This window comes from Physeter macrocephalus, chromosome 16 (assembly GCF_002837175.3).
Source record: "Physeter macrocephalus isolate SW-GA chromosome 16, ASM283717v5, whole genome shotgun sequence".
NCBI lineage: Eukaryota > Metazoa > Chordata > Mammalia > Artiodactyla > Physeteridae > Physeter > Physeter macrocephalus.
Genome location: NC_041229.1, coordinates 103,395,859 through 103,421,056, shown reverse-complemented (window position 1 = coordinate 103,421,056; position 25,198 = coordinate 103,395,859). Strand labels below are relative to the sequence as shown.

General features: G+C 48.9%; 1 protein-coding gene across 5 annotated transcripts in view; it reads left to right on the top strand.

The window, feature by feature from the left end:
* The first annotated feature begins 4,462 nt into the window (after nucleotides 1–4,462).
* PC (pyruvate carboxylase) overlaps nucleotides 4,463–25,198 on the top strand; it is a 68,156-nt gene continuing 47,420 nt past the window's right edge. For 3 of the 5 annotated variants that reach the window (XM_028501066.2, XM_028501064.2, XM_028501063.2), the window contains exons 1-2: nucleotides 4,463–5,360; nucleotides 8,796–8,868. Coding sequence is in view for 1 of the 5 variants with exons in the window: in XM_028501062.2 (XP_028356863.1) it covers nucleotides 15,581–15,616 (36 nt within the window). In the remaining 4 variants the exon portion in view is untranslated. Of the gene's footprint in view, nucleotides 5,361–8,795; nucleotides 8,869–14,377; nucleotides 15,617–20,814; nucleotides 20,837–25,198 lie in introns of those variants that run through there. The other 2 variants (XM_028501062.2, XM_028501068.2) reach the window with 2 other exon arrangements.

Genomic DNA, 25,198 nt, shown 5'->3' with positions numbered 1-25,198 from the left:
TGGGGATGTGAGCCAGAGACAGGAAATGAAAGGGTAGAGCAGAGGAAGACCAGGCACTTCTCCCTGGAGTTGTAGATGCAAGTCCAGCAGAGCTGATGGCCATTGCTTTTCCTCACTGAGCTGATGACCAAAAGAATATTTTAATCTTAGGATGGGACCGTGATTTTTTGAATGTAAGTATCGCTCTCTGTAGCTGCCTCTTCATCCTTCTTGTCATTATTCTGTTTGTTTAGATTTCAAGCCCCAAACCCCATTCTCTACCCCCACCCCTCTGCTTTAAATTAATACTGTCTGAAACCCTCTTTCTTCAGAAAATCTCTTCTGGGATCGTAGATGCTGGGTGGGCTTTATGCAGACAAAGGGACCCCCAACCTCATTCACAAGCACAGGGGACTTGTACTTAGGAAGGTGGTGGGTCTCTTTTTTCCTATTTAACTGAGCCGGGGGTTAGGGAAGGAACCCCTTTGTGAATGATGTGGAGGAGGCAGCTTTCTCTTTGTGGAGGCTTGCGAGTCTGGAGCTCTCAGGGAGAGTTCCAAAGTGTGGCCAAAATCAGGTCAGAATTCTTGGGTGATGTTGTATCTGCAGGTTGATTTTTCTCCTCGTTTAGAACTCAATTTATATAAAAGGATACAACAGTAAAATAGTAATGGCAGCTCCGTCCATTCTGCTCTGCTGTGTTTCTTCTGGAGGGTAGAAGGTGTTACCTTCAGGAAACTGAGGCTCCAGGAGGTGAGCTGATTGCCCAGAGTTGTGCAGGTACGAAGTGGCAGAGCCCAGGTTCAGACTCGTCTCTCTACCCGACAACCCAGGCCGTGCCCTGTGCCGGGCGCTGCCAGAAGAACAAAACGCGCCCCACTGCGGAGTGCTGCACGTGGTGTGTTTTCCTGTGTCATTGCTGTGCTTGCGTCCTTTGCAAAGCCTGTGGTTTCCTTCTATTTTTCCTTCCCCGTTAGCCTCTGAGTGATGCCAAGGGCCTGGAAGCAGGGTTCTCTGCTCAGACATCTTGGTTCGCATCTGTTTTACAAGATTATCCTTGGCCTCTGTTCTCTTTTTGCTTTTGTTTCCTTTCTGGAATGCGTCTTTAAGGCTGTAGTAAAGATAAAGATAATCCTGCTCAAGGGCTTGAAGAAATGTAAGGGAGAAGGTTTTTTAGCAAGCAGTTGAGGTTTCCAGCAAGGTTTGTTGCCACACTCCTCGATGCCCTGGGGGTCGTCTTTCTCAGAAGCGGAGGAGACAGGTGTATAAATGGACGCAGCTTGGGGGCTGCATCGAGCCCGTGGACCCAGTGAGGCATCTTGTCCTCGGCCACATTTCCTCTATCACATTTCTCTGCATTAAGCAAATTAAATGGGAGCCCAGGCCCAGCGCCATTCCCTGAAGAGGTCGGAGTTCTGATCCCAGGTAGAAGGAAGAAAGCCAAACCAGTGAGGCTGCTTGCAGGAGGGTGCAGTGAAGACAGGAGTGGCTCTGAGAGTCTTGGGCTCTTGGGGTCGACAGGAAGCCATTGCTTAGAGCTGGCCCTTTGCCCTTTCTGAACCTGCAAGCAGGTCCCTGAGAGACAGGCTTTCTGGTGACTGCCACTTTATGTACCCGATTTTATGTCCATGCCGTTTCTCCTGTTCCCCTCTGCTTGTCCCAGACACATATTCAACCTGGGGCTGACAGCCCTGCTGATGAGTAGCCTGGCACCTTTCTTCAGGGTGTCTCCTGAGCCAGCTGGGACTCATCTTGTTGGCATGTAGAGTCTGAGAACACATCTCCCTTGCTTTCCCCCTCCTCCCTTCCCCTTCCCTCTATGCCCCAGCCAGGGGCATGCGGTATCCTGGGTCCATGGTCAAAAAAGCTTAGCTGCGCACGCACCTTCTTTCAGTCTCTGCCACTCTGACTATTCCAGGTCAAACCAGCCTCAGTCTGAATTCACTTACCCACATATTCATTGAACAAGCCTTTTGTGCCAGGCACTGTGAGAATCTACATTTTCAAGGCTGTATCTGATATTGTCAAACCAGTATCATATGCAAAAGTTTGGGTCACTGATCTGCCTTTGACCTGACGCCCATTTTATAAACTCATTTTCTTCTTGAATAATACAGTACCTCTTCCCCAAAGAGTTGAGGCCTAGATTTTGATTCTGACCTCAATTCAAGGTGGGGAGCCTGGACCAGGCCCCTCACTGCCAGGTCTCATTCTTGTCTCAGCAATGGGAGTTAGAACCTCCCTACCGCTTTGTTATTTGTTTGCTGTTCCTAGCACAGATCCTCAGGATTGGCCTGTGCACTGCCTCTGGCCTGGAGCCCATTTGATTGTTGTAGCTACCCTGTCCCCCACTCCCACCCTGCGCTCCTCCCCCCAGGCAGTGGCCTCTCGTTCCTTCCCAGCTTGTCCAGCTCCTGGAGGTCTCTGGAGAGGCCCTGACTGCACACAGGAAGCCCCATCCAGGGTTCCGCAAAGATGCTCTTTAAGGGTGTGAGTGAAGGGAGAATTTGAAAATAGAAAAAGGGACTCCATTCACTTATTTTACCCTTTGAGACTAACCTGGTGGCTTGAATCAGTCCACTTGGGCCAGGGTTATTGGAGTGTTTCCCAGGGCCTCTTCTGGAACCCTCTGGTTTCTGGGGGGTGCTGGAGGCTTGTGGGGCTTGGTCTAGCTCCCCTCTGAACTGCTGTGTTAGGGGCACTTCTGGATTGGAGATCTTCAGGGAGAAGACCCGAGTGTTGCTGCCCTCTGGTCCTGGGCCCTCTCCACTGGGTGGGGGCTCTGCTTTGAGGCCAGGGTGAGCAGAACATCTGGGGACTTAGGGGGTGGGGAAGCCTTTTATTCATTCCCTTATTTATTTGTTCTTTTGCCTCTCACCTTCCCACCCATCTCATCTCCCCACCCCAAAAGGAGAATGTCAGAAGTAGAAATGTTAGCAGCAGAGTAGACTCTTATAGACTCAGGCCTGGTGGTTTATTTATCTCCCTTCTGCAGGAGCTGCAGGTGGAGACAAGAGTTCTCATTGCCTTCACATGAATTTTCCTTTCGTTCAGAATTACTTAGGAGGAGGAGAGAAGATTTTACTTGCTGTTTTCCTTACCACCTAGAGAGCTCACAAGCTGTGGCAAGGGTAGGGACTTGGGCATTTTGACTCAAGATTTTGCAGAGGATGCTGGGTGCTCCATGCTGGATAGGAACACGTGCTAACTTAGCGGGGAGGTGACAGGATCCCAATTTCTCCCCTCCCTGTAGCAGGAGGTCCTCATGGACCGTCGCAGGCCCTAGGCAGCCCTTCCAAGGACCTCTCCACAGCCCACCCGGAGCTGTGAGTGCCGCTGTCCGGAAGGCTGAGGCCGGGGCTCAGGTGCCTTTTGCCGACTCCTCAGGCCATAAAAATCATCTCTCCCTTGTTACACACGATGCCAACAGTTTTCCAGACCCTTTCCCCTTGTCAGCAACTTTCCTATTTCAGAGCAGTTGACACGCATTTATGTAGGTGTTAGATTACCGTGAAGCTTAGATCCAGTTTAGGCAAAGCACAGACATACCAGACAAAGCCTGAGAACAATGTACAAAGCAACAAACACATCAACCACTATAAAATGCGATCAGTCGTTCCGGGCCTGGCTTCTGTTTTCCTTGGAGCTTAGTTCTGGAATTTCAGACCTGACTTTTTTTCTTGGCTTATCAATTTTCCATATCCTTGAACTCCTTATCCCAGGTAGGAAAAGGTGAGGGGCCATCTCTGGAAACCTATACCAGTTTTCATAGGCCCTTACAGTAAGCAAAGTACTTTCACATACATTCCTACGGGGTATCAGAGGTCTCATTTTGCAGATGATTTGCCCGAGGTCACGAAGAGCCAGGCCTGGGATCCAGGTATTCTGCCACCAAGTCTTCTGTACATTCTGCAGAACCATGTTTCTCTCCCTTTAGGGTTTATTTGTTCTCTAAACGTTTACCCAGTGCCTGCTTGGTTCCCTGCTCTGCTGAGTTTGGGATGCCAAGATGAATAAGCCATGGTCTCAGGCCTGGCAGTGCAGTGAGCTACTTGCTGCCTCTAGCCAGCCACGTCACTTGGGAAGTAAGGCTCCTCTTAACCTTCTTCGGAACACAGACTGCACAAATAAATGTGCTTGGCAACAAGCAGAACAGGTGTTCTGTCCAGAGCCATGAACCGGGCCTGCCCATTGCTGGGGGAAGACACTGGGCTGGGCCAAATGGTGGGGGCACTCAGGAAGGATGTGGTGAATGAGAACTGGGTGCCTTCCCTGGAAAGTGGAGCCCACGCACGGAAAGCCTGAGGATTGATGGGAGAGTGAGGGAGGAGGTCTGGGCCCCATGAAGAGCTCATTCGTTTTTGCCAGTCCCACCAGCAGTAGAGGGAGTTCTAGCAGACTCTGTTGGTGGCTAAAAGCAACACTGGTTGGTGTGTTTGTTCAGGGGGTGAGGAGGAGGAGGGACTGAAGCAGAGGCGGGTGGGTGGTCGTATAAGAGCATTTAGGGAGAGACTGAGCCAGCATGGGGAGAAAGGGTATTTAGCACTTAGCTTGAAATGCTAAAAGATTCAAGCAGTAGCTTACGGTGCTAGGCGAGGACTGAGGAAGGAGAAGGGATAGTGAACCGAATCCGGGGCCTCCGAGGATTGGAACCAGCCTTTCCCTCTCCCCCCACGCTTGCTCCTCAGGGTCAGGAGTTCCACCTGATCGCCCTCTCTGTTCTTCCTTTAGCACGAGACTTAAGGATATTTGTCATGGAAGTCTCAGAACCTGGCCCGATGCCTCTCAATGAATTGTTCCCCATGAAGCTCGCTGAGGCCTATTGCCCCTCTCCCAGTAGCCCCCACCGAGGGGAGGGCCCCTGGCACAGCCCCGCCTGGGATGGAGCCCTTGGTCTCCGTGGTCACTGGGCTCTGAGTGGTCAGCAGCTAGCCCTCAGCTTCAGGGGCCACTGTGTAGCTGAGAGAGACTTGCATTTGCTCCCCAACCATTTATTGAGTGCTCACCCTGTTCTAGGCCCCATGCTACACACTGGAGACACAGCAGGGAACCAGAAAAACAGCCCTGATCTCCTGTCCTCAGGGGAGACAGACAGAGAAGGCCAGGTGCCGTGTAATTGCAGCCTTGATGTAAGGAGAGTGCCTTAACTCGAGTGGGCCAGGAGAAGCCTCCCCCCGCTGTGCTGTTATCTGCTTCAGAGCAGGCGCGGCTGGGTGAGGATCTTGGCAGAACGCCGGGAACTTGGGGCAGGTTTCACATCTCAAACTCTCAGTGAACTGGAGTGGAGGGTGGGAGGAGCTATGGAAGCCACGCCCCCTCCCTGGCTGGAGCCACGCCTCCCCCTCCCCAGCTGGAGTCTCTTCCGGAGCTGTGTTGTCCTGGTGAGTCCCTTCCCACTGGCGCACCCTAGGACCCCGTGTGGCACTGCTCTTAACTAGCCCCTGTGGTGTCTCTGGGGTGATGGCAGAAGGTCTTGTTTCAAGTTGAATTAAATGCTTTCTTGCCTGGCAGCGGATTATCAGATTGTGGATTATTTGGTTCTCTCCTCACATCTGTTAGGCGTTTACTTCAGGCCGGGATCAGCCCTTCCCTCGAAGAACTCCCAGCAAAGTCTTCTTCATGTCTTTTTTTCCTGGCCTCTTACCTGCTGACCTTACAGAGAGGTACTGGGCAGGGGTGAGGTGTGAATTCAGAGCAAACTGCCTTGGTACCCACAGGAGCGCAGGTGGAAGAAACTGAGCCAAGTTCGGGGTTGCCCAGGTCGCGGTGACCGGAAAACAAGAAATACCCGGGCTGTGAGGCCCTGATTTCTTTTTTGAAGGCAGCCCTCGTAGCTCTTCAGGCCATGACTGTGGTTGTGTCTGCAGGGCCAGGGCCACCCTTAGGCCGGGCACGTGTGGCCTCTGCCTGGAAATCTATACCTGAGGGGCCCACACTTTGGAGTGCCTCCCTCCAGTGCTGTTCTAGCTGGACATTCCGAACCCAGACTGGGACCCACATCAGCCACTTTGGGGAGCTCTCAACCCTCTACCCTGTGCAGGGACAACCAGATGTCCTGTGGGGTTGTCCCAGGGCCCTGAGTCCAGGCCCCGTTCCAGGAGGGCAGATTCCACTGGTGGCTGCGACAGTCCTTTGTGGGGTTGTGTGAGGTTGGGCGGCCAGAATGGTGCTGACACGCTAATTTTGAGTGACTCAAATTTTTTATATAGATGAGGGGATTTCCCCGGGGCCCCCCCCCCGCAAGTGTTTGCCTGGGACCCCACGTATCCTAGGGCAGCCCTGTCCAGGGGCTACCCATCGGGCCTTCCAGCTCTGCTTAGCAGCTCTTGGCCTAGACCAGAGCGTAGGATAAGGGCCTATTGTTTCTCCCTCGGGCCTGAATGGCACTCTGTTTTCTGCATTTGGCTCCCGGGCCAGCAGCTTTCCTGCTGCTGCAGTTGTAACAGTCTCGTCTCAAATGAGAAATTCGTTCCCACCCTGACTTCACATTGTTTTACTGGAATCATGGGAGGATAAGGCTTTGAGCCAACATGGGGTCTTGTGTTGGTCGCTGCTGGGTGGGAGCTGATAACTGAGGTGCAGAGAAGGGGGCCGTTCCTACCGAGAGACCTTAGTCTGGGGGAAGCAAAAGGGGGAAAACCGCTTTGTTCACATTGAACTAAGGGGCGAGTTGGCAGGAATCTCGGCCAGCTCTGACCTGGCAGGAGAGGAATGTGGTAGGAATGCAGAGGATTGGTAGGAAGCCCCCTCTGTGCCCCCTGGGTGAACTGAGACTGGGCGCAACTGGGCAGAGCCAAGGTGAGATATTTGCTGCCCTCTTCCCTTTCTTCCTTGCTTCCTGCCATCCTTCCCCAGCCACGTGTGTTCCTCTTTGCCCTGTCTACTGGAGAGCAGAACAATCCCGAGATTGAAGGGGCCTCTTTTGTGTCGAGGTCAAAGTAGTGGCAAGGTGGTGTGGGACAGAGTGCTTGTTTGTAAGACTTTGAAACCACGGGAAGCCATCTGCTCAGCTGAAACTTCTGGGCCCTTTAAGGTGGTCAAATATAGGGCGCTGAGGTCAGTCCGCCTGCCCTGATTCAGTGCAGGAATCACAGCCCATTCTGCGCTCACCTCCACTACCTCCTCTTATGTCACAAAGTGAAGAAGACTGTTTGCTTTATTTTAAAGTTGTTTTTCCTTCTCTCAGTCCACAGGGAGTGGCCTCCTAGACCAGTGGTTCCTCAAGTGGGGTCCCCAGGTCCCTGCAGGTCCTCAAGACCATTTTGAGGGGGTCCCTGAGTCAGATTTTCATATACTACTAGGAAGTTACCTGCCTTTTCCACTGTGTTGACATTTGCACTGATGGTGCAAAAGCAATGGTGGGCAAAACGGCTGGCAGCTTTGCAGGAGTCAGGGCGGATCCCTTCACGTCCACACACTTGCAGTTCAAAAGAGCCAGCTTCACTTAAGACTGGCCTTGATGAAACAGTAAAGATGGCTCATTTTATTAACTCTCTATGCTTGTGTGCAGGTCTTTGATATTCTATGATGATGAGATGGGAAGTAAACAAACTGCATTGGTGGGCTCGAGGGAAAGCACTTCGGGGGTTTTTGAGTTATGAGCTGAACTAGCCATATTTTCAGGGGATGCTGTTTTTACTTGAAAATAACTGGCAGCCGTGGTTATTCAGACTTGGGTATCCGACAGACTTTTTCTCGAAAATGAATGTAGTGAGCCTGTTGCTTCAAAGAAAACAACTAATATTATTTGTTGCCAGTTTGTTTACCAATAGTATTCGGTAAAATTAGAGCTTTCAGGCCAAAATTAGCATTTTGGAAAGCTTGTATCCATCCTCTTGTGCTCGACAACTTCTCAATACTTACAGAGTTTTCTGATGAGATTGGTGGTGATATTACACCTGTGACATCTTGGCATTTTATTGTATCAGTAAAATGTGTCAGCATCTTGAGGATTAGAATAACTCAGTTATCCGGTATTTTCCAAATGACCAGTGTATGACGTTACAAAATCATGTTGGGAAAAGGCCCGTTGGCAATTTAAGAAAGGCCAATGGGGGTTACCCTGGTGGTGCAGTGGTTAAGAATCTACCTGCCAATGCAGGGGACATGGGTTCAAGCCCTGGTCCGGGAAGATCCCACATGCCGTGGAGCAGTTAAGCCCGCGTGCCACAACTACTGAAGCCCATGTGCCTAGAGCCCGTGCTCCGCGACAAGAGAAGCCACCACAATGAGAAGCCCACGCACCGCAGCGAAAGAGTAGACCCTGCTTTCTGCGACTAGAGAAAGCCCGTGCACAGCAACAAAGACCTAATGCAGCCAAAAATAAATAAATAAATAAATAAAATTTATTAGGGAAAAAAAAAAAGGCCAATGGATTTTTAACGTAACAGTACATTAAAGTCCATAGGGTTTCATATTTCACATTATAATTAACTACCATTTGTCAAGTTTTGGTATAGTATCCAACAGTGGTATCCACAGTTGTCTGAAAAGGCAATTAAAATATTCCTCCCTTTTGCAACTACATGTCTGGGTGAGTCTAGATTTTCTTCATAGACTCTACTTATTACAATAAATTGAACACAGAAGTGCAGATGTGAGAATCCAGCGTCTTCTTTTGAGCTGAACATTAAAGAGATTTGCAAAATGTAAAACAAGACCCATTCTTCTCACTAATTTTTTAAAAATATAGTTATAGTTTATTAAAATATTTATGTTAGCTAATAATGTGTTTGTTATTTTTAAACAAATTAATAAATATCAACAAAGGTACCACATCCTGGAATAACCCAGCACTGAATTTCCTTTGTCTACAGAAACTCCTCCTCCCCTTATTAGAAAACTCTCTGAGATCAAGGAGCATCTAGACTTCTGATTGATGGTTAAAAGGTAAACACAAAAAACTTATTTGCACAAGAATGTTAACTTTTCAAGAAGCTTTAACATGCATTACTTTTAAAATTTTATTTTCATAACAGCTTTATTGAGATATATTTCACATTCTTTAAAATTCACCTTTTTAAAGTGTATAAGTCAGTGGTTTTAGTATATCCACAGTGTTATACAACCATCACCACTATCTAGTTCTAGAACATTCTTATCACCCCAAAAAGAAGCCCTGTTTCCCAGAAGGAAACCTTCCCCTACAGCCCGTGGCAACCATTTTGTCTCTATGGGTTTACCTACTCTACACATTACATGGAAATGGAATCGTATAATAGTGGCCTTTTGTGTCTGGCTTTTTTTAGTTAGAATATTTTCAAGGTTCATCTACTGTGTAGCAAGTAACAATACTTAATTTTTAATGGCTGAATAATATTCCATTGTATGGCTATACGACATTTTGTTTATCCATTCATCAGTTGGACATTTGGTTTGTTTCCAATTTTTGGTTATTATGAACAGTGCTACTATGATCATTTAAATGCATGTTTTTGTGTGGACAAATGTCTTCATTTCTCTTGTGTGTATATCTAAGAGCTGGATCATATGATAACTCTGTATTTAATTGTTTGAGGAACTTCAAAGAGTTTTCCAAAGTAGTCATTTTATATTCCCACCAGCAGTGTATGAGCGTTCCAGTTTCTCCATATCCTCACCAATACTTATTATTGTCTGTCTTTTTGATTATAGCCACCCTAGTGGGTGTGAAGTAGTATCCTGTTGTGGTTTTGATTTGCATTTTCTGTGAGACTAATGATGTTGAGCATCTTTTCTTATGTTTATTGGCCATTCGTATGTGTTCTTCAGAGAAATGTGTATTCAAATCTGTTGCCCATTTTTAATTGTGTTGTTCGTGTTTTTATCATTGAGTTGTAAGAGTTCTTTATGTATTCTGGATATTAGACCCTTATCAGGTTATATGATTTATAAAACTTTTCTCCCATTCTGTGGTTTGTCTTTTCATTTTCTTGCTGGGGTCCTTGAAAGCACAAAAGATTTTTTATTTTGATGAAGCCAATTTACCTATGTTCTTTTTGATTGCTTGTGCTTTTGCTGTCATAGCTAAGAAACCATTGCCTAATCCAAGGCCACAAGGATTTATATTTTATTCTAAGATTTTTACAGTTTCAGGCCTTAAATTTATGTCTTTGATCCATTTTGTGTGAGAGTCTGTAGATGGTTTGAGGTTAGGGTCCAACTTCATTCTTTTCCGTGTATATATCTGGCTGTTCCAGCACCATTTGTTGAATTGTCTTGGTACCCTGTTGAAGATCGATCAATTGGCTGTAAATGTGAGAGTTTTCTGGGCCCTCAGTCTATTCCAGTGATCTATATGTCTGTCCATATCCCAGTACCACACCATTTTGATTACTGTAGCCTTGTAGTAAGTTTTGAAATTGGCAAGTGTGAGTCCTCCAAGTGTGTTCTTCTTTTTCAATATATTTTTTAAAAATAAATTTTAATTTATTTATTTATCTTTGCTGTGTTGGGTCTTCGTTTCTGTGCGAGGGCTTTCTCTAGTTGCGGCAAGCGGGGACCACTCTTCATCGCGGTGCACGGGCCTCTCACTATCGCGGCCCCTCCTGTTGCGGAGCACAGGCTCCAGACGCGCAGGCTCAGTAGTTGTGGCTCACGGGCCCAGTTGCTCCGCGGCATGTGGGATCCTCCCAGATCAGGGCTCGAACCCATGTCCCCTGCATTAGCAGGCAGATTCTCAACCACTGCGCCACCAGGGAAGCCCCATTTTCCACTATTTTTTTGGCTGTTCTGGTTCCTTTGCATTCCCATGCAAAGAATCATCTTGTCGGTTTCTAATAAAGTAAGCTGTGATTTCTTGATAGAGATTGCATGCATTGAATCTGTAGATCAATTTGGGGAGTATTGCCATTTTAACAATATTAAGTCTCTGATCTGTGAAAATGAGATGTTTTTGTTTAGGTCTTTACATTCTTTCAATGATATTTTGTAGTTTTCAGCGAACCAGTCCGCACTTTTGCTAAATCTGTTCCTCGGTGTTTTATTCTTTTTGGTGCTTGTCTTACTGTATCTTGATTTAACTTTATCTTGTTTACCCCTCCTCCCCACTCTCTCCTCTCAACCACACTGAGTCTCCATAGGGCCTGGCACTTCAGTAGCACAGTGCAGTACAGTAAAGGTTTTATGGTTTATTGATTTTTAACCCACACCACCTTTGTGAAGAAGGCATGGTCATTACTGCCCCTGGCATAACCGTTGAAGAAACCGAAGCCCAGAATGCAGGGTGAGTCCCAGCACAACACTAGCTGATGGTCGCAGAGGCAGGGCCAGGGTCGTTGTGACTCACAGCTCCTTCCAGTCATCATCCTCCCTGAGACTGACACGCTATTCTTGGCCCCCAGGCTTGTTTCTGTGTTGCTACCTCTCTTATCTTGAGCCCCTGGGCATGATGGGAAGAGAGATGGATGAAGGCTGATATCACAAGGACTGGCCATTGGGATCACTCTTCCGGGCATCACCAATGTGCCAGACTCTCTAGGTATTTCAAAAACACATGACCTCTTGAAGCCCTCAGAGCAACTCTACAAGATGACTCAGATCTTTCTGCATTTTATAGATCAGGAAACTAAGGTTCAAAGGGTCATGAAAATTCCCAAGTCAAAGAGCAAATTACGTGTTGGAGCTGCAGTTCAGCACAGTTCCCAGAGCTCAAGCTGTGGCGCTGGACCAGGGGAGTCGTGGTGCTGGAAGGTGTGAGCTGTGTGGAGGAGGAAGGGAATGGGGGTTTCTTGGAAATTGTGAGGCTCCCTGACACTAGGGTTGGGTTGGGTCAATCCAGAAGCATTTGCTCATTAGTCTGGAGCTGATGTCTCCAAGTAGTGGGCTTGTTGTGTCTTTCTGAGGGTGATGAAGTGCCAGCAGAGGCCTGGAAACAGCCCTGTGACCCTGTACCCTGTGGCGTTATCCTTTGGTGATTAGTTCTGGTGGTGGAAGCTCATTTGCCACGTGTAGGTCTTGCCTCCACCATCCACGTGGTGAATTCTTTTTTTTTAAAATATTTATTTATTTATTTAATTTTTGGCTGTGCGAGGGCTTTCTCTAGTTGCAGCGAGCGGGGGCCACTCTTCATCGCAGTGCGTGGGACTCTCACTGTCACGGCCTCTCTTGTGGCGGAGCACAGGCTCCAGACGTGCAGGCTCAGTATTTGTGGCTCACGGGCCCAGTTGCTCCGCGGCATGTGGGATCTTCCCAGACCAGGGCTCGAACCCGTGTCCCCTGCATTGGCAGGCAGATTCTTAACCACTGCTCCACGAGGGAAGCCCCTACACATGGTGAATTCTTAAAGTGCAGGGGTCATCACCTTCTATCTTTGTTTCTCCATAGCCCCTAGCATTGTTTCTGTTACCCGGTGGGCATTCCTTATAAGCTTTTTGAATAAATGCAAGACATTCTGCTTGCTTTGCTCCTAGAAGTTATAGACTCTCAGTGCCTCTGTGGCTGGATTTGGGGTGATAGAGAAGAATGGGGGACCAAGGCCATTAGAGGGGTCCAGCTGCTCTGGTAGTGCGAGACGAGAGGCTTGAGATGGATGCAAGATCTGCTTCTTGTTGACCATGTCACCATCCCCAGATCTGAGTGCAGATCGATGTTGTTCCTACTCGGAGTCCCTGATGGGAAGTCTGGTCTGCCTGTCACACGTAGGGTCAACGGTGTTGTTTCCACCTCTGAGCAACCCATGAAACCAGAATAACTTGGCCATCAGTTTACCTGTGACAGACCCTTACTCCTTCCCCCAACTTTAGTTTCCTAAGATGAAGAAAACAACCATGAAGAAGTAGTAATTGGTGGCCTTGGTGGTATTTCACAACTGCGTAGAAAGTTAGTTGCTGCAATTTCCAGTGCTGGATGTTCTGCTTAGACTGAAAACAGCTGCACAGATGATTACGTTCCTCTGGGATGCAGTGAGGGGTAGGGAGCTTGCCTTTCTCCCCAGCCTTGTTGTGGCAACTGGTGTCCCAGTCACACCAAGCCACACATGGCCTGTGAACACGCAAAGCCAGGTGGCCTTCCCGTCACAATGCTCCCTCTTGCTGGAACACTTCCTCTTCCTCCTTCCCTGCCAGGCCACCTGTCAGTCTCCTCCTTAACCTCCAGTCTCATCTCTAGATGTCATTCCTGCTGCTTTTGAATAGAAAGTGGCTATTCATAATAACCAGATCCACTGAGCCCTCACAAACAACCGTGCAAGGTATATGTTGTTAATCCCCAGTTTACAGATGACAAAACATTTTACTATTCCTGGATGGAGCCTCTCGTTGGACTGTCACTCTGGCCCCATCTCCCGGGATCTCCAGCTGCTGGTCTTTGCAGGGTTTATTAGTGGTTCACACCCTTCCTTGGTGGGCTGGAGGGGAAGCACGAGGCTGCTTGTTGTCAGCTCTGGAGAACGATGAAGAGGTGGAAACACAGGTAGCTGTGCGGGTCAGGATCTGGATCTGAGAGCAGTGAGCAAGTTCCCTCCCCCACTGGGTTTTCACTTAACTCGTGGGCTCCCGGAGGCTCCTGTGATTTGGACCTTCACCTGACTTAGGGACCAGGTGCACCCACATTTCATTAGCAGGCTCTCTGGGCGCCAGCTGCCATGCCAGGTGGATGCACGGAGCCAGGGAAGGCCCTCTCTGACTAATTAACCTCGGGTTCTGGACACTAAACAAAGTTAGAACAGTGAGTTATTGACTCTGCTCCCTCCAAGAGCTTGTCAGAGCTGAGGCTGGTTGTTTTTGTTTTGGTGGTAGAGGGTGGTACCCAGTGGGTGGGAACGCTACTCCTGTTCTTTTCTTTTTTTTTTTAAGATTTATTTTTATTTATTTTATTTATTTTGGCTGCGCCGGGCCTTAGTTGAGGCACACGGGATCTTTGTTGCAGGATGCAGGATTTTTTAGTTGTGGCATGCGAACTCTTAGTTGCGGCATGCATGCGGGATCTAGTTCCCTGACCGGGAATTGAACCCAGGGCCCCTGCGTTGGGAGCGCAGTCTTACCCGCTGGACCACCAGGGAAGTCCCTCTACTCCTGTTCTTGACTGGAGTGGTCTTTGGGAGAACACTGCACTAAATGAATTGGTCTGGGTGGGCTTAATAATGTGGGCACGCATTTAAAAACCTTGCTAGGGCTTCCCTGGTGGCGCAGTGGTTAAGAATCTGCCTGCCAATGCAGGGGACACGGGTTCGAGCCCTGGTCCTGGAAGATCCCACATGCCGCAGAGCAACTAAGCCTGTGCGCCACAACTGCTGAGCCTGTGCTCTAGAGCCCACGAGCCACAACTACTGAAGCCCGCGTGCCACAACTGCTGAAGCCTGCGCGCCTAGAGCCGTGCTCCTCAAGGTGGTACCCAGTGGGTGGGAACGCTACTCCTGTTCTTTTCTTTTTTTTTTTAAGATTTATTTTTATTTATTTTATTTATTTTGGCTGCGCCGGGCCTTAGTTGAGGCACACGGGATCTTTGTTGCAGGATGCAGGATTTTTTAGTTGTGGCATGCGAACTCTTAGTTGCGGCATGCATGCGGGATCTAGTTCCCTGACCGGGAATTGAACCCAGGGCCCCTGCGTTGGGAGCGCAGTCTTACCCGCTGGACCACCAGGGAAGTCCCTCTACTCCTGTTCTTGACTGGAGTGGTCTTTGGGAGAACACTGCACTAAATGAATTGGTCTGGGTGGGCTTAATAATGTGGGCACGCATTTAAAAACCTTGCTAGGGCTTCCCTGGTGGCGCAGTGGTTAAGAATCTGCCTGCCAATGCAGGGGACACGGGTTCGAGCCCTGGTCCTGGAAGATCCCACATGCCGCAGAGCAACTAAGCCTGTGCGCCACAACTGCTGAGCCTGTGCTCTAGAGCCCACGAGCCACAACTACTGAAGCCCGCGTGCCACAACTGCTGAAGCCTGCGCGCCTAGAGCCGTGCTCCTCAACAAGAGAAGCCACCGCAATGAGAGGCTCACGCACCGCAACAAAGAGTAGCCCCCGCTCGCGGCAACTAGAGAAAGCCTGTGCGCAGCAACGAAGATCCAACGCAGCCAAAAATAAATCAAATAAATAATTTTTAAAAAAAACGAAAACCTTGCTAATGAGGTCATACCAGGCCAACAGCCCCCAAGAACCACTGGGTAACATGTGCCCTTGTGAGGAATCCAGTCTCCTGGCCCCATGATGTTACCAGTTCCCAGGGGCACAACCTGAGGCATCCCAAGGTCTCAGAAGGGGGAGAAAGACATTAGACACCTCATTTTTTTTTTCTCCTGTTGGATCCTCTGCTCCTCTTCTTAGGCCAGAAGCTCTCGCTCCTGCCTGGCTCTCCCATCCCTGGCCCCGGTCCTCCTCCCCTTGTAAAACCCAAATACTACTGCCCTTTCACCTTTCTGCCAGAACACGTAGGCAGCAGCTTTTCACTGCCTCCTCCCAGCTCACCCCTGACCTGATTTTGTTTTTTTGCCGTTTCTCAAACAGTCTGTTCAAGGTCTACTCCTGAGCTGGAGGTTGGCTCACAAGCAGCCTCTCTCTCCCCTGAGCCATAGGGGAGGGGGCAATTCTGGAAAGTCATTGACAGAGGCTTAACCCAGAACGTCATTTATAAACAGGCAGCAGGCAGAGGGCCCAGATTTCGGTGTTCCGGCACCAAGGACAGCATGGCCTCCCTGGGGCTCTGCAGACCAGCTGCCATGGTAAGAGGACCGACCGCCTTTCAGAGTCCCCTAGGCGTACTGTCCTGGGTGGGGTGTGCACGCAGTGTGGCCTCGTCTCTCTCCTCTCTGGAACTTGGCAGCCTGCTCATACCTGGGAAAGGAAAGGGCACAGGGATTCTGGGAACGGTCCTTGGAGACAGGAATCCAGGAGGGTGGCCTGGATCATGGCTCATGGGCCTGTGGGGACACTGGTCAGGGATGGGCAGGACCGAGGAGCCCAAGGTAGGCAAACCCTACCTGACGGTGAAAATGGGTTCTGCCCAAGACCTGGGGACAGAGGAGGATGGGCCGTGGGTCCCAGCGCTGTGGGCCAGAGTGCCTTTGTGTGGTGGTGACATTTAGGGGAAAGGTCACGTGGTTCCTTTGACTGGGGTCCCTTGTTGAGATGGTGAAGCTGCCCGCGGTCAGGGGAAGGGTCTGCTCTGAGCACAGCACCAGGCTGGGGGCCCAGGGTGCGCACGTGCTGTACTGCACATCCTTGGCCAACTCGGGCCTTGATGAAATGCTCTGGAGCAGCAGAACAGGAAGGCCTGGCTTTCCTTTAGGAATCTGGGAAAGATCAGCTCTCCTCAAGACGTGAGTTTATGATTATATCCTAGACAGCAATGAATGGAAAGTGGGTAGGCACCCCCTTCTGGGAGGCCAGATTTCTGGCATTTGAGCAGACTCGCAGCTCGGGTCTCAGTGGGGAGGACTTATCCCATTTGCTTAGAAGAAAACCTTTCCCTCAGTTTACAGGGAGGAGAAACAGATAAGGACCCCAAATGGCTTCTGGTTCTTATCTTCAACTGCAAACAGGCCAGACTGTCCTCCAGGTCATGGGATAAAGACTCAAGGAGAAGGGAGAAACTGGCGCGCTGTGTGTGTGTGTGTGTGTGTGTGTGTGTGTGTGTGTGTGTGTGTGTGTGTGTGTTTCAAGGAACAGGTGAGAGGGAGGGACATACAATTCCTTCTGCTTTGTCCCAGACTTCCCAAGAGCAGAAGTTGATAACGAATATGCCTTTTCTCCCTGGTGTCCTGGGCCAGGGATGGAGGGATGTGGTTCCTTTGACTTTATTCTCAGTCAGGTAACTCTAAGGGACACCTGCCATGAGGAGGAAGTCTGAGACAAGGAGGCAATCAGTACTTACTAATCAGGATGGATCTGGAATGATCTTGTTTGTGTATTTGGTCTCCTTCTGACTGGAATAAAATGTCAGTTTCACGTGGGCAGTGACCTCTTCTCTCTTGTTCAAGTGCCTAAGGGCGCCTGGTGTGTTACGAAGGCTCAGTCAATATCCAATGATTGAATGAATGGAGTGCCTTTTCTTTGCTTCTCATTTCACTAAACCTCTCCAACTTCATCTTCTGTTGATTCCATACCAGACTTTTCACTTGATCAGCACCTACTTGGTGACGCCTGACCCTGGCCCTAAACTAGTCAGGTCAGACTGTGCTCGCAGGGAGAGGAGGCCCATGCCAGACCCTCTCTCCGTCCATCTGCCCGCCGAGCAGGTGCCAACACCCGTGTGCCAGGCGCTGCGACCTGCCGGGGCCTCTTGAGTGGATCCTTCCTCTGAGCCCAGATCAAATACCCACCCCCATGACACCTTACCCAGCTCTCCTCAGCTGCTTCACCCTTCCCCCGCCTCCTTTGCGTATGCTAGGTGTTTAATATCCCTTATATTTCAAGTGAACTAGTCTTGTCTCCTCACTAGATAGACAGTTTCTTGAAGGCATGGGCCGTGTTTTATATTATCCTATGTCCTTCAAGTCTGTGTTACAGGCAGTAGGTGCTCAATAAACACTTGATGGCTCTGATTGTGTGAAATCTAATCATAGTCCTTTGAAGATGCTTTGCAGTTTACAGTTTATGAAACCGAAGGGACAGTCTGCAGTTTCACGTACAACAGGTCGCTTACTTGTCAGGCCTCCGTGTTGGACGGATAAGCCTGCTTTATAGGTGGACTAACAGGTCTGAACTGTTTTTCACTCATAACACTTCAGACGTCGAGTATGTGGGTTTTTTCCTCACACCAACCGATTCTCCAGTTCTCTGCAGACATCAGCTAGGTGTCCCCCAATTCAATTCAGTTCTGACACTGCTGAAAGTTAGCTCAGATCCCACAAGTGAAGGGCTCAGTCCCGCAAGACGGCCCCGGCTTCAGACACCAATTACAACACCTGGCCTTCTGTGAATCAGAGATTCCCCTGACCCCTCCTCAGGTTCGAAAATTTTCTAGAACTGCTCACAGAACTCAGAAAAGTACTTTACTTACTCTTACCAGTTTATTTTAAAGGATACCATGAACAGCCAGATGAAGAGGTAAATAGGGCAAGGTCTGGAAGGGTCCAGAGTGCAGGAGCTTCTGTCCCCAGGGGTTGGCGTGCACCACCTCTTGGCACAAGGATGGATTTACCAACCTGAAAGTTCTCTGAACCCCATCATTTAGAGTTTTTATGGAGGTTCCTTTACACAGGTATGATAGGCCATTGGTGATTAACTCAATCTCCAGTCCCTCCCCTCCAGGTAACGGGTTAGGGCTGAAAGTTCCAACCTTCTAATCACAGGGTTGATCCCTCTGGCAACCAGCCCCCATCCTGATGCTATCTAGGGACACACCAGGAGTCACCTCATTAGCATAAACCCAGGTGTGATTGAAAGGGGCTAATTATGAATGAGAAAGGTGACTCCTGTCTCCCCTTCCACTCAGGAAATTCCAAGCATTTTAAGAGCTCTATGCCAGGAGCCAGGGACAAAACCCAGATTATATTTTTCTTATAGATCACAGTATCACACAGGTGCAGAGAGGCAGATTGACCCCCAGGGTCAAATGACCAGATGGTGGCAAAGCCGGAAATTGAACCTGAGTTTTTTGACTGTCAGACCTTGCCCTTCCTATGGAACCACGCAGTGTAGGGGGCATATGGGGGTGTGTGGTCCCCACCTTCGCTTCATCAAAGCTGCTCCTGCCCTCCATGAAGGAAGGTTCCTGCCTGACTTCACCTGACTGTCACCCCTGCACTCCCCACTCCCTCCCACACCCTGGCTGTTTTTCCCTTTATCCTTCCAAAGCTCCAGCTCCTGGGATGCTGGTGCAGTGAGTAGAAATGGAAAATGGGCTGCATGAAGGAACACTGAGGTGGCAGGGAGCTCAGGAGGTGGTGCTGGGGCCTGGGGGGCAGCAGATGGGGCTGGAAACCCCATTTTCCTTATCTAGAAAGTGAAGATGAGGGCCTTGCCTGGTGGCGCAGTGGTTAAGAATCCGCCTGGCAATGCAGGGGACACGGGTTCAAGCCCTGGTCCGGGAAGATCCCACATGCCGCGGAGCAACTAAGCCTGTGCGCCACAACTACTGAAGCCTGTACTCTAGAGCCCGCGAGCCACAGCTACTAAAGCCCGCGTGCCACAACTACTGAAGCCTGTGCGCCTAGAGCCCGTGCTCCGCAACAAGAGAAGCCACCACAATGAGAAGCCCGCGCACCGCAACGAAGAGTAGCCCCCGCTCACGGCAACTAGAGAAAGCCTGTGCGCAGCAATGAAGACCCAGCGCAGCCGGAAAAGAAAAAAATTAAAAAAAGAAAAAAAAAGAAGATGATGCTGCCTGTGCCAGTAGTCAAGGTTCCTGTTGGTAGCAAATGAGAGCATCTATTAAAGTACTTTATAAACTGCAATGCCGTAAGAATATTGTTGTTCAATATAATTATAGTATGCAAGTTGCAGCTCAATAAAGTTTCAGATGGGATAATACCCACCTCATAAGTGTGAGGGTGACCTGGCTGGTGCCTCGTCCAGGGCCTGGCACTTAACAGACGCTTGTAGCTATTATTCATTATTATTGTTTTTGTACTTATTGTAAGACATGGCCTCTTCCCTCAGAGAGGGGTGGGTGGCACTGAGAGGGCCTCCTGAAGTAGGGGCCTGTAGGTTGGGACTGAGAAGATAGAAAAGGCCGTCTGTCACCTGGGGCTTTCGTAATTCATTTACTACCTCAGGTCCCGAAACCCTGTTTTTCCATAAAGTCTAAACTTCTCAGCTGGGATGCTCCTTCCTCCCTGGAGAATTTTCAGCAGTCTAACTTCTCAACATTGAGGAGAAACTACTACCTTCAAGCGAACACGCCCACTGCTGTTGGTAAGCAGAAAGTGAGTCTTGGCGCTTCAGAACCTGCTCAGTCGGCAAAAGAGCCTGCGGTTGTAGTTGCCAGAGCTCCTGGCAGCCACCCGGCTCCTCTGCCCTCCCAGGGCGTGCGCTGCAGGGTAAAGGCCAGTGTGGGTCTGTGCGCCCTGGCTATCACTGCAAAACTTCAAAACAACCCAGGGGAGGTTCCTGCTGCACTCAGCTGGGTGCTCAGTCGGGCTTCCACCCGCGATGGGCACAGGACCAATGAGGTGCAGTTAGCCTGTGCGGGAGAGGCTGTGCTGGGGGGACGAGGCGTGGGTGTGATGCTGACCCGGCTGGGAGGGGAGCAGGCCCTCACACGCGGTTGCAGGCCCGGGAACAGCCAGGGCAAGCGTGATGGTTGGGGAGAAACGGTTGGAGGTTGGCAGGCAGGGCAGAGCGAGGGTGGTAATGAGTAAGCTGGATAGGATGGTAGATCTTAAATCTATCCACAGCAGGCTCCTGGGGAGCAGGGCCGTGACCGAGGCACAGCTTGGGACGGTGGGCAGAACGGAATGTGATTGCCGTGGCCATGCTACGTATCCTGAGTTTCTGTTTCCTTACTTACTAAGCTGGGGCCGTACTACTCACCTTACAAGGTTTTTTGATGGTTAAATGAGATAATGTGAAGCACTTAATGCGATGGCTGGCAGTCGGTGGCAAGCCCATGCAAGCGATATCCGTGGTTCTGATGCTTTGCCAGGTGGCCGCGGTCAGTAGGATAAACCCAGCAGTAGTGGATGCCTAGAACTCCGTCTCTGGGAAGCCTCTGGCCAGCTTTTGTCCTCAAATTCCAAAGCAGGGTGAAAGGTCAGATCAAGGGGCAACAAAAGAACGTTTTCCTGGGGAATCAGGAATAGGTAGAGAAAGCAGCAGCAGCCCTAGTCAAGGTCGTGTCCTGTCTGGGTTGCTGTTTACTTTCCTTCTTCCAGGAATGGAAGCTCTTTGCCACTGAATTCTGTCACCATCTCCTCGGCTCGTGGACTCTGTGAGGCGGTGATCAGTTTACCAGAGAACCAAGTTTTCACGCTGAGTGAAGTTCCACAGTGCCTTCCTCTGTAGGTTTGTTTGGGGTGTGGGTGTTGAGCAGAATAGCAGTAAAGGCTGGCCAGGAATGGTCGACGGTCATGCATTGATTCTGAGAAACTGAATTAATCGGCCAAGGCAAGTCAGGCACCCGACAGGGGAGGCTGAGGCATCCAGGGACGAGCAATGGTGGGAAGTCATTACTTACCTCTAGGCCTGAAGGGGTCAGGAGAGGAAATAGTGTTTCCTCCAGACTTCAGGGCGGGTTGACAGTGTGGAGGCAAGGATGCCCAGCAGGGACTGTCATAGAGGCCGGACATGTCCTGAGTCCGGACTGTGACATCAAGGCCAGCAGAGAGTAGGGAAGAGCGTGCTCCACGTTCTCTCTTCTCCCGGCCTCCTCTCTCCTGCCCGGGGCCTCCCATTGGCTGAAGCTGCAGGACGCCAGCCAGCGAGGGAGTCCAGGTACCTCCATCCGCAGGCCTCAGCTTCGCTGGGTGCAGAGCAGAGAAGGGGGATGCAGAGAGGTGAGCGGAGAGCAACCAACCAGGAAACCTCTCCCAAAGGCTAGTTCCTGGTGGAAACATCGACTCAACAGGTGTGACGGACTTCCCTGGTGGCACAGTGGTTGAGAATCCGCCTGCCAATGCAGGGGACATGGGTTTGAGCCCTGGTCCGGGAAGATCCCATATGCTGCGGAGCCACTAAGCCCGTGCGCCACAACTACCGAGCCTGCGTTCTGGAGCCTGCGAGCCACAACTGCTGAGCCTGCATGCTGCGACTAGCGAAGCCTGTGTGGCCTACAGCCTGTGCTCCGCAACAAGAGAAGCCACTGCACCGAGTAGCCCGCACACCGCAGCAAAGAGTAGCCCCCACTCACCGCAGCTAGAGAAAGCCGCGCACAGCAACGAAGACCCAACACAGCCAAAAATAAAATATAAACAAATAAATAAATTTATAAAAAACCAAACGAACAACAACAACAACAACAAAAAACAGTTGTGACAAGCGGAGGAATGAGAGCTCTGGCCTCCTAAGGGTCATAGCAGCCGCTGCTCTTTGGGCAGGGGCTATCTCCAAAGTTAGTCACAGTTTCAGATTTGATCATCAAGGGCAATTAGGAAAGATAATGAAATGAAAGGCATAGAGGTTGGAAAGGAAGCAGTAAAGTGTCTTTATTTGCAGCTGACATGATCTGGTAAAGGAAAATGTAAGGAATTCACTAAAAATCTGTTAAAACTAATAAAGGAGTTCAGCAAAGTTGTAGGACACAAGGTCAATATACAAAAATCAGTTGTATTTCTATACAGAGGCAATGAACAAACGGGAAATGAAGAAAATTCCATTTATAGTATCATCAAAAAGAATAAAATACTCAGGAATAAATTTAAGAAAGTGTAAAACTTTTAAGAGTATAAAACATTGTTGAAAAAAATGAAAGAAAACCTAAATAAATAAATGGATTTCCTATGTTCATGGATGAGAAGGCTTAATATTGTTAAGATGGCAATACTCCTTAGATTGATCTACAGATTCAATGCCGTGTCTTTCACAATTCCAGCTGCCTTTATTTGCAGATGACAATATGAGCCTAAAATTCACATGGAAATGCAAGGGAACTAGACTGCCAAAAGAATCTTGAAAAAGAACACAGAGGACTCACACGTCCCAATTTCAAAACTTATCACAAAGCTACAGTAATCAAGACAGAGTGGTACTGGCATAAGGACAGACATACAGATCAATGGAATAGAATTGAGAGCCCAGAAATAAACCCTCACGTTTATAGTCAGTTGAGTTCTACCAAGGGTACCAAGATAACTTAATGGGAAAAGAATAGTCTTTTCAACAAATGGTGCTGAAACAACTGGACATCCACTTGCAGAAGAATGAAGTTGGATCCCAGCCGCATACCACACATAAAACTCAAAGTGGATCAAAGACCTAAACGTAAGAGCTAATAACTATAAAACTTTCAGAAGAAAACATAGTCATAAATCTTTGTGATATTGGGTTAGGCAGTGGTGTCTTAGATATGACAGCAAAAGCACAAGCAATAAAATTTTAAAAATAGATAAATTGGGCGTCATCAATATTAAAAACTTTTGTGCAGCAAAGGACACTATCAAGAAAGTAAAAAGGCGGTTCAAAGAATGGGAGAAATTTTTTTACAAATCATATATCTGATAGGCCCTTGTATCTAGAATAGATTTTTAAAAACTCTTAAAACTCAACAATAGGGCTTCCCTGGTGGCGCAGTGGTTGGGAGTCCGCCTGCCGATGCAGGGGGTGCGGGTTCGTGCCCCCGTCCGGGAGGATCCCGCATGCCGCGGGGCGGCTGGGCCCGTGAGCCATGGCCGCTGGGCCTGCGCGTCCGGAGCCTGTGCTCTGCAGTGGGAGAGGCCACAGCGGTGAGAGGCCCGCGTACCGCAAAAAAAAAAAAAAAAAAAAACAACAAAAAACCTCAACAATAAAAATACAAGTAATCCAAAGGCAAAGGATATGTATAGACATTTATCCAAAGAATATATCCACATGGCCAGTAAGCACATGAAAATATGCTCAACATCATTAGCCATCAGGGAAACGTAAAACAAAACTGCAATGAGATATCATTTCATACCCACTAGGATGGCTAATCAAAAAGACAGAAAATAACAAGTGCTGGTGAGGATGTGGAGGAATTGGAGCTCTTATAAGCTGCTGGTGGAATATAAAATGGAACAACAGCTGTGGAAAAGAGTCTGGCTGTTCCTCAAGTGGTTAAACATAGAGTTACCATATGATCCAGCAATATATACCCGAGAGAAATGAAAACACATATGCACCCAAAACTTGTACACAAATGTTCACAGCAGCACTATTCATAACAGCCAAAAGGTAGGAACAACCCAAATGTCCATCAGATGGGTTAATAAAATGTGGAATATCTGTACAATGAGATATTCTTTGGCAATTAAATGGAGTGCTGTTACCTGTTACAACATGAATGAACCTTGAAAACATTATGCTACGTGAAAGAAGCCAGACACAGAGGAGCATGTAATTTAGTATTCCTGTGTCAGTTAGAAGCAAGGCCCTCAGGTGTCACTCATGTTGTCTTCCCGTGTCACAGTCAGGTTCAGCCAGAGGCCATTTCCACCATGGGTCCCATCCGTAGGAATGCTGGCTCCGCTTTCCTTCAGGTCCCCTTGTGGGGAAGGGTGCCTGTGGAGTGGTCCTGTGTAGTCCATGCCTTACCTGGTGCCACTCTGCGTGTCACGCTCCGGGGACGCCCTCTGCCTTCCTCTTCTTGCAGCTCCTGCTGCCTTTCTGGCCTGTTCTCTCCCCTTTTTGGGTGGGGCTCATCCACAGTAGCTTCCTGAGAAGCAGTGCCAGGAGGTCAGTTGTGGCAGCCCTGTTCTTTGTATTATTTTTTTCCTTATTGTCTTTATTTGAAGAGAGCTCAAAATACTAACATCACTTTATTACAGTCATGATTTCACAGTCACAAGACTGAAAGTTTCAAATTTTACGAAGAGTGAAATGGCTTTATACATGAACTTCGGTTTAATCCAAAAATAGCAGCTACCCAGGTTTCCCACAGAACTTGACCATAATAATGTATAAGTCCCATTCTCATATGCATCCTCATTCACATAGACTGCTCTTAAATTGAGTTTGATTCCAAAGTGATTAAGATTGAGAGATCATCTAACTGGCCTGAGGATCCAGTGATTTGTTCTTTATTTCACCTTCACACATAATGGATAGTTCAGCTGGATAGAGAGCTTCAGGCTAGAAATCATTTTCCTTTTGCAGTTTTAAAGAATTGCTTTGTACTTTTCTAGCTTCCCAAGTTGCTGTTGAGAAATCCAAAACCATGCTGATTTCAGATTCTTTGTGCCCCCTTTCCCCCACTTTCTGCAAGCTTACAGGGTCTGAAATTTCACGACATGCCTGGTGTGAGTCTGCATTTGTCCATCTTGTCGGCTCAGTGCGTCCTTCCATGTGGAAAAGTGGCCTCCTGTCCTAGGGGTTTCTTGAATTATTTTGTTTCTTCCCCTGTGTTTTAGCTGATCTCTCTTTCTGAGACTCCTGTTATTTAATTTTTGGATCTCTTGAACTGGCCTCAAATTCTCTTCCCTTTCTTCTTTTTTTTAAAATAAATTTATTTATTTTTGGCTGCGTTGAGTCTTTGTTGCTGCGTGCCAGCTTTCTCTGGTTGTGGCGAGCGGGGGCTACTCTTCATTGCGGTGCGCAGGCTTCTCATTGCGGTGGCTTCTCTTGTTGCGGAGCATGGGCTCTAGGCATGAGGGCTCAGTAGCTGTGACTCACAGGCTCTAGAGCGCAGGCTCAGTAGTTGTGGCGCATGGGCTTAGTTGCTCCGCAGCATGTGGGATCTTCCCAGACCA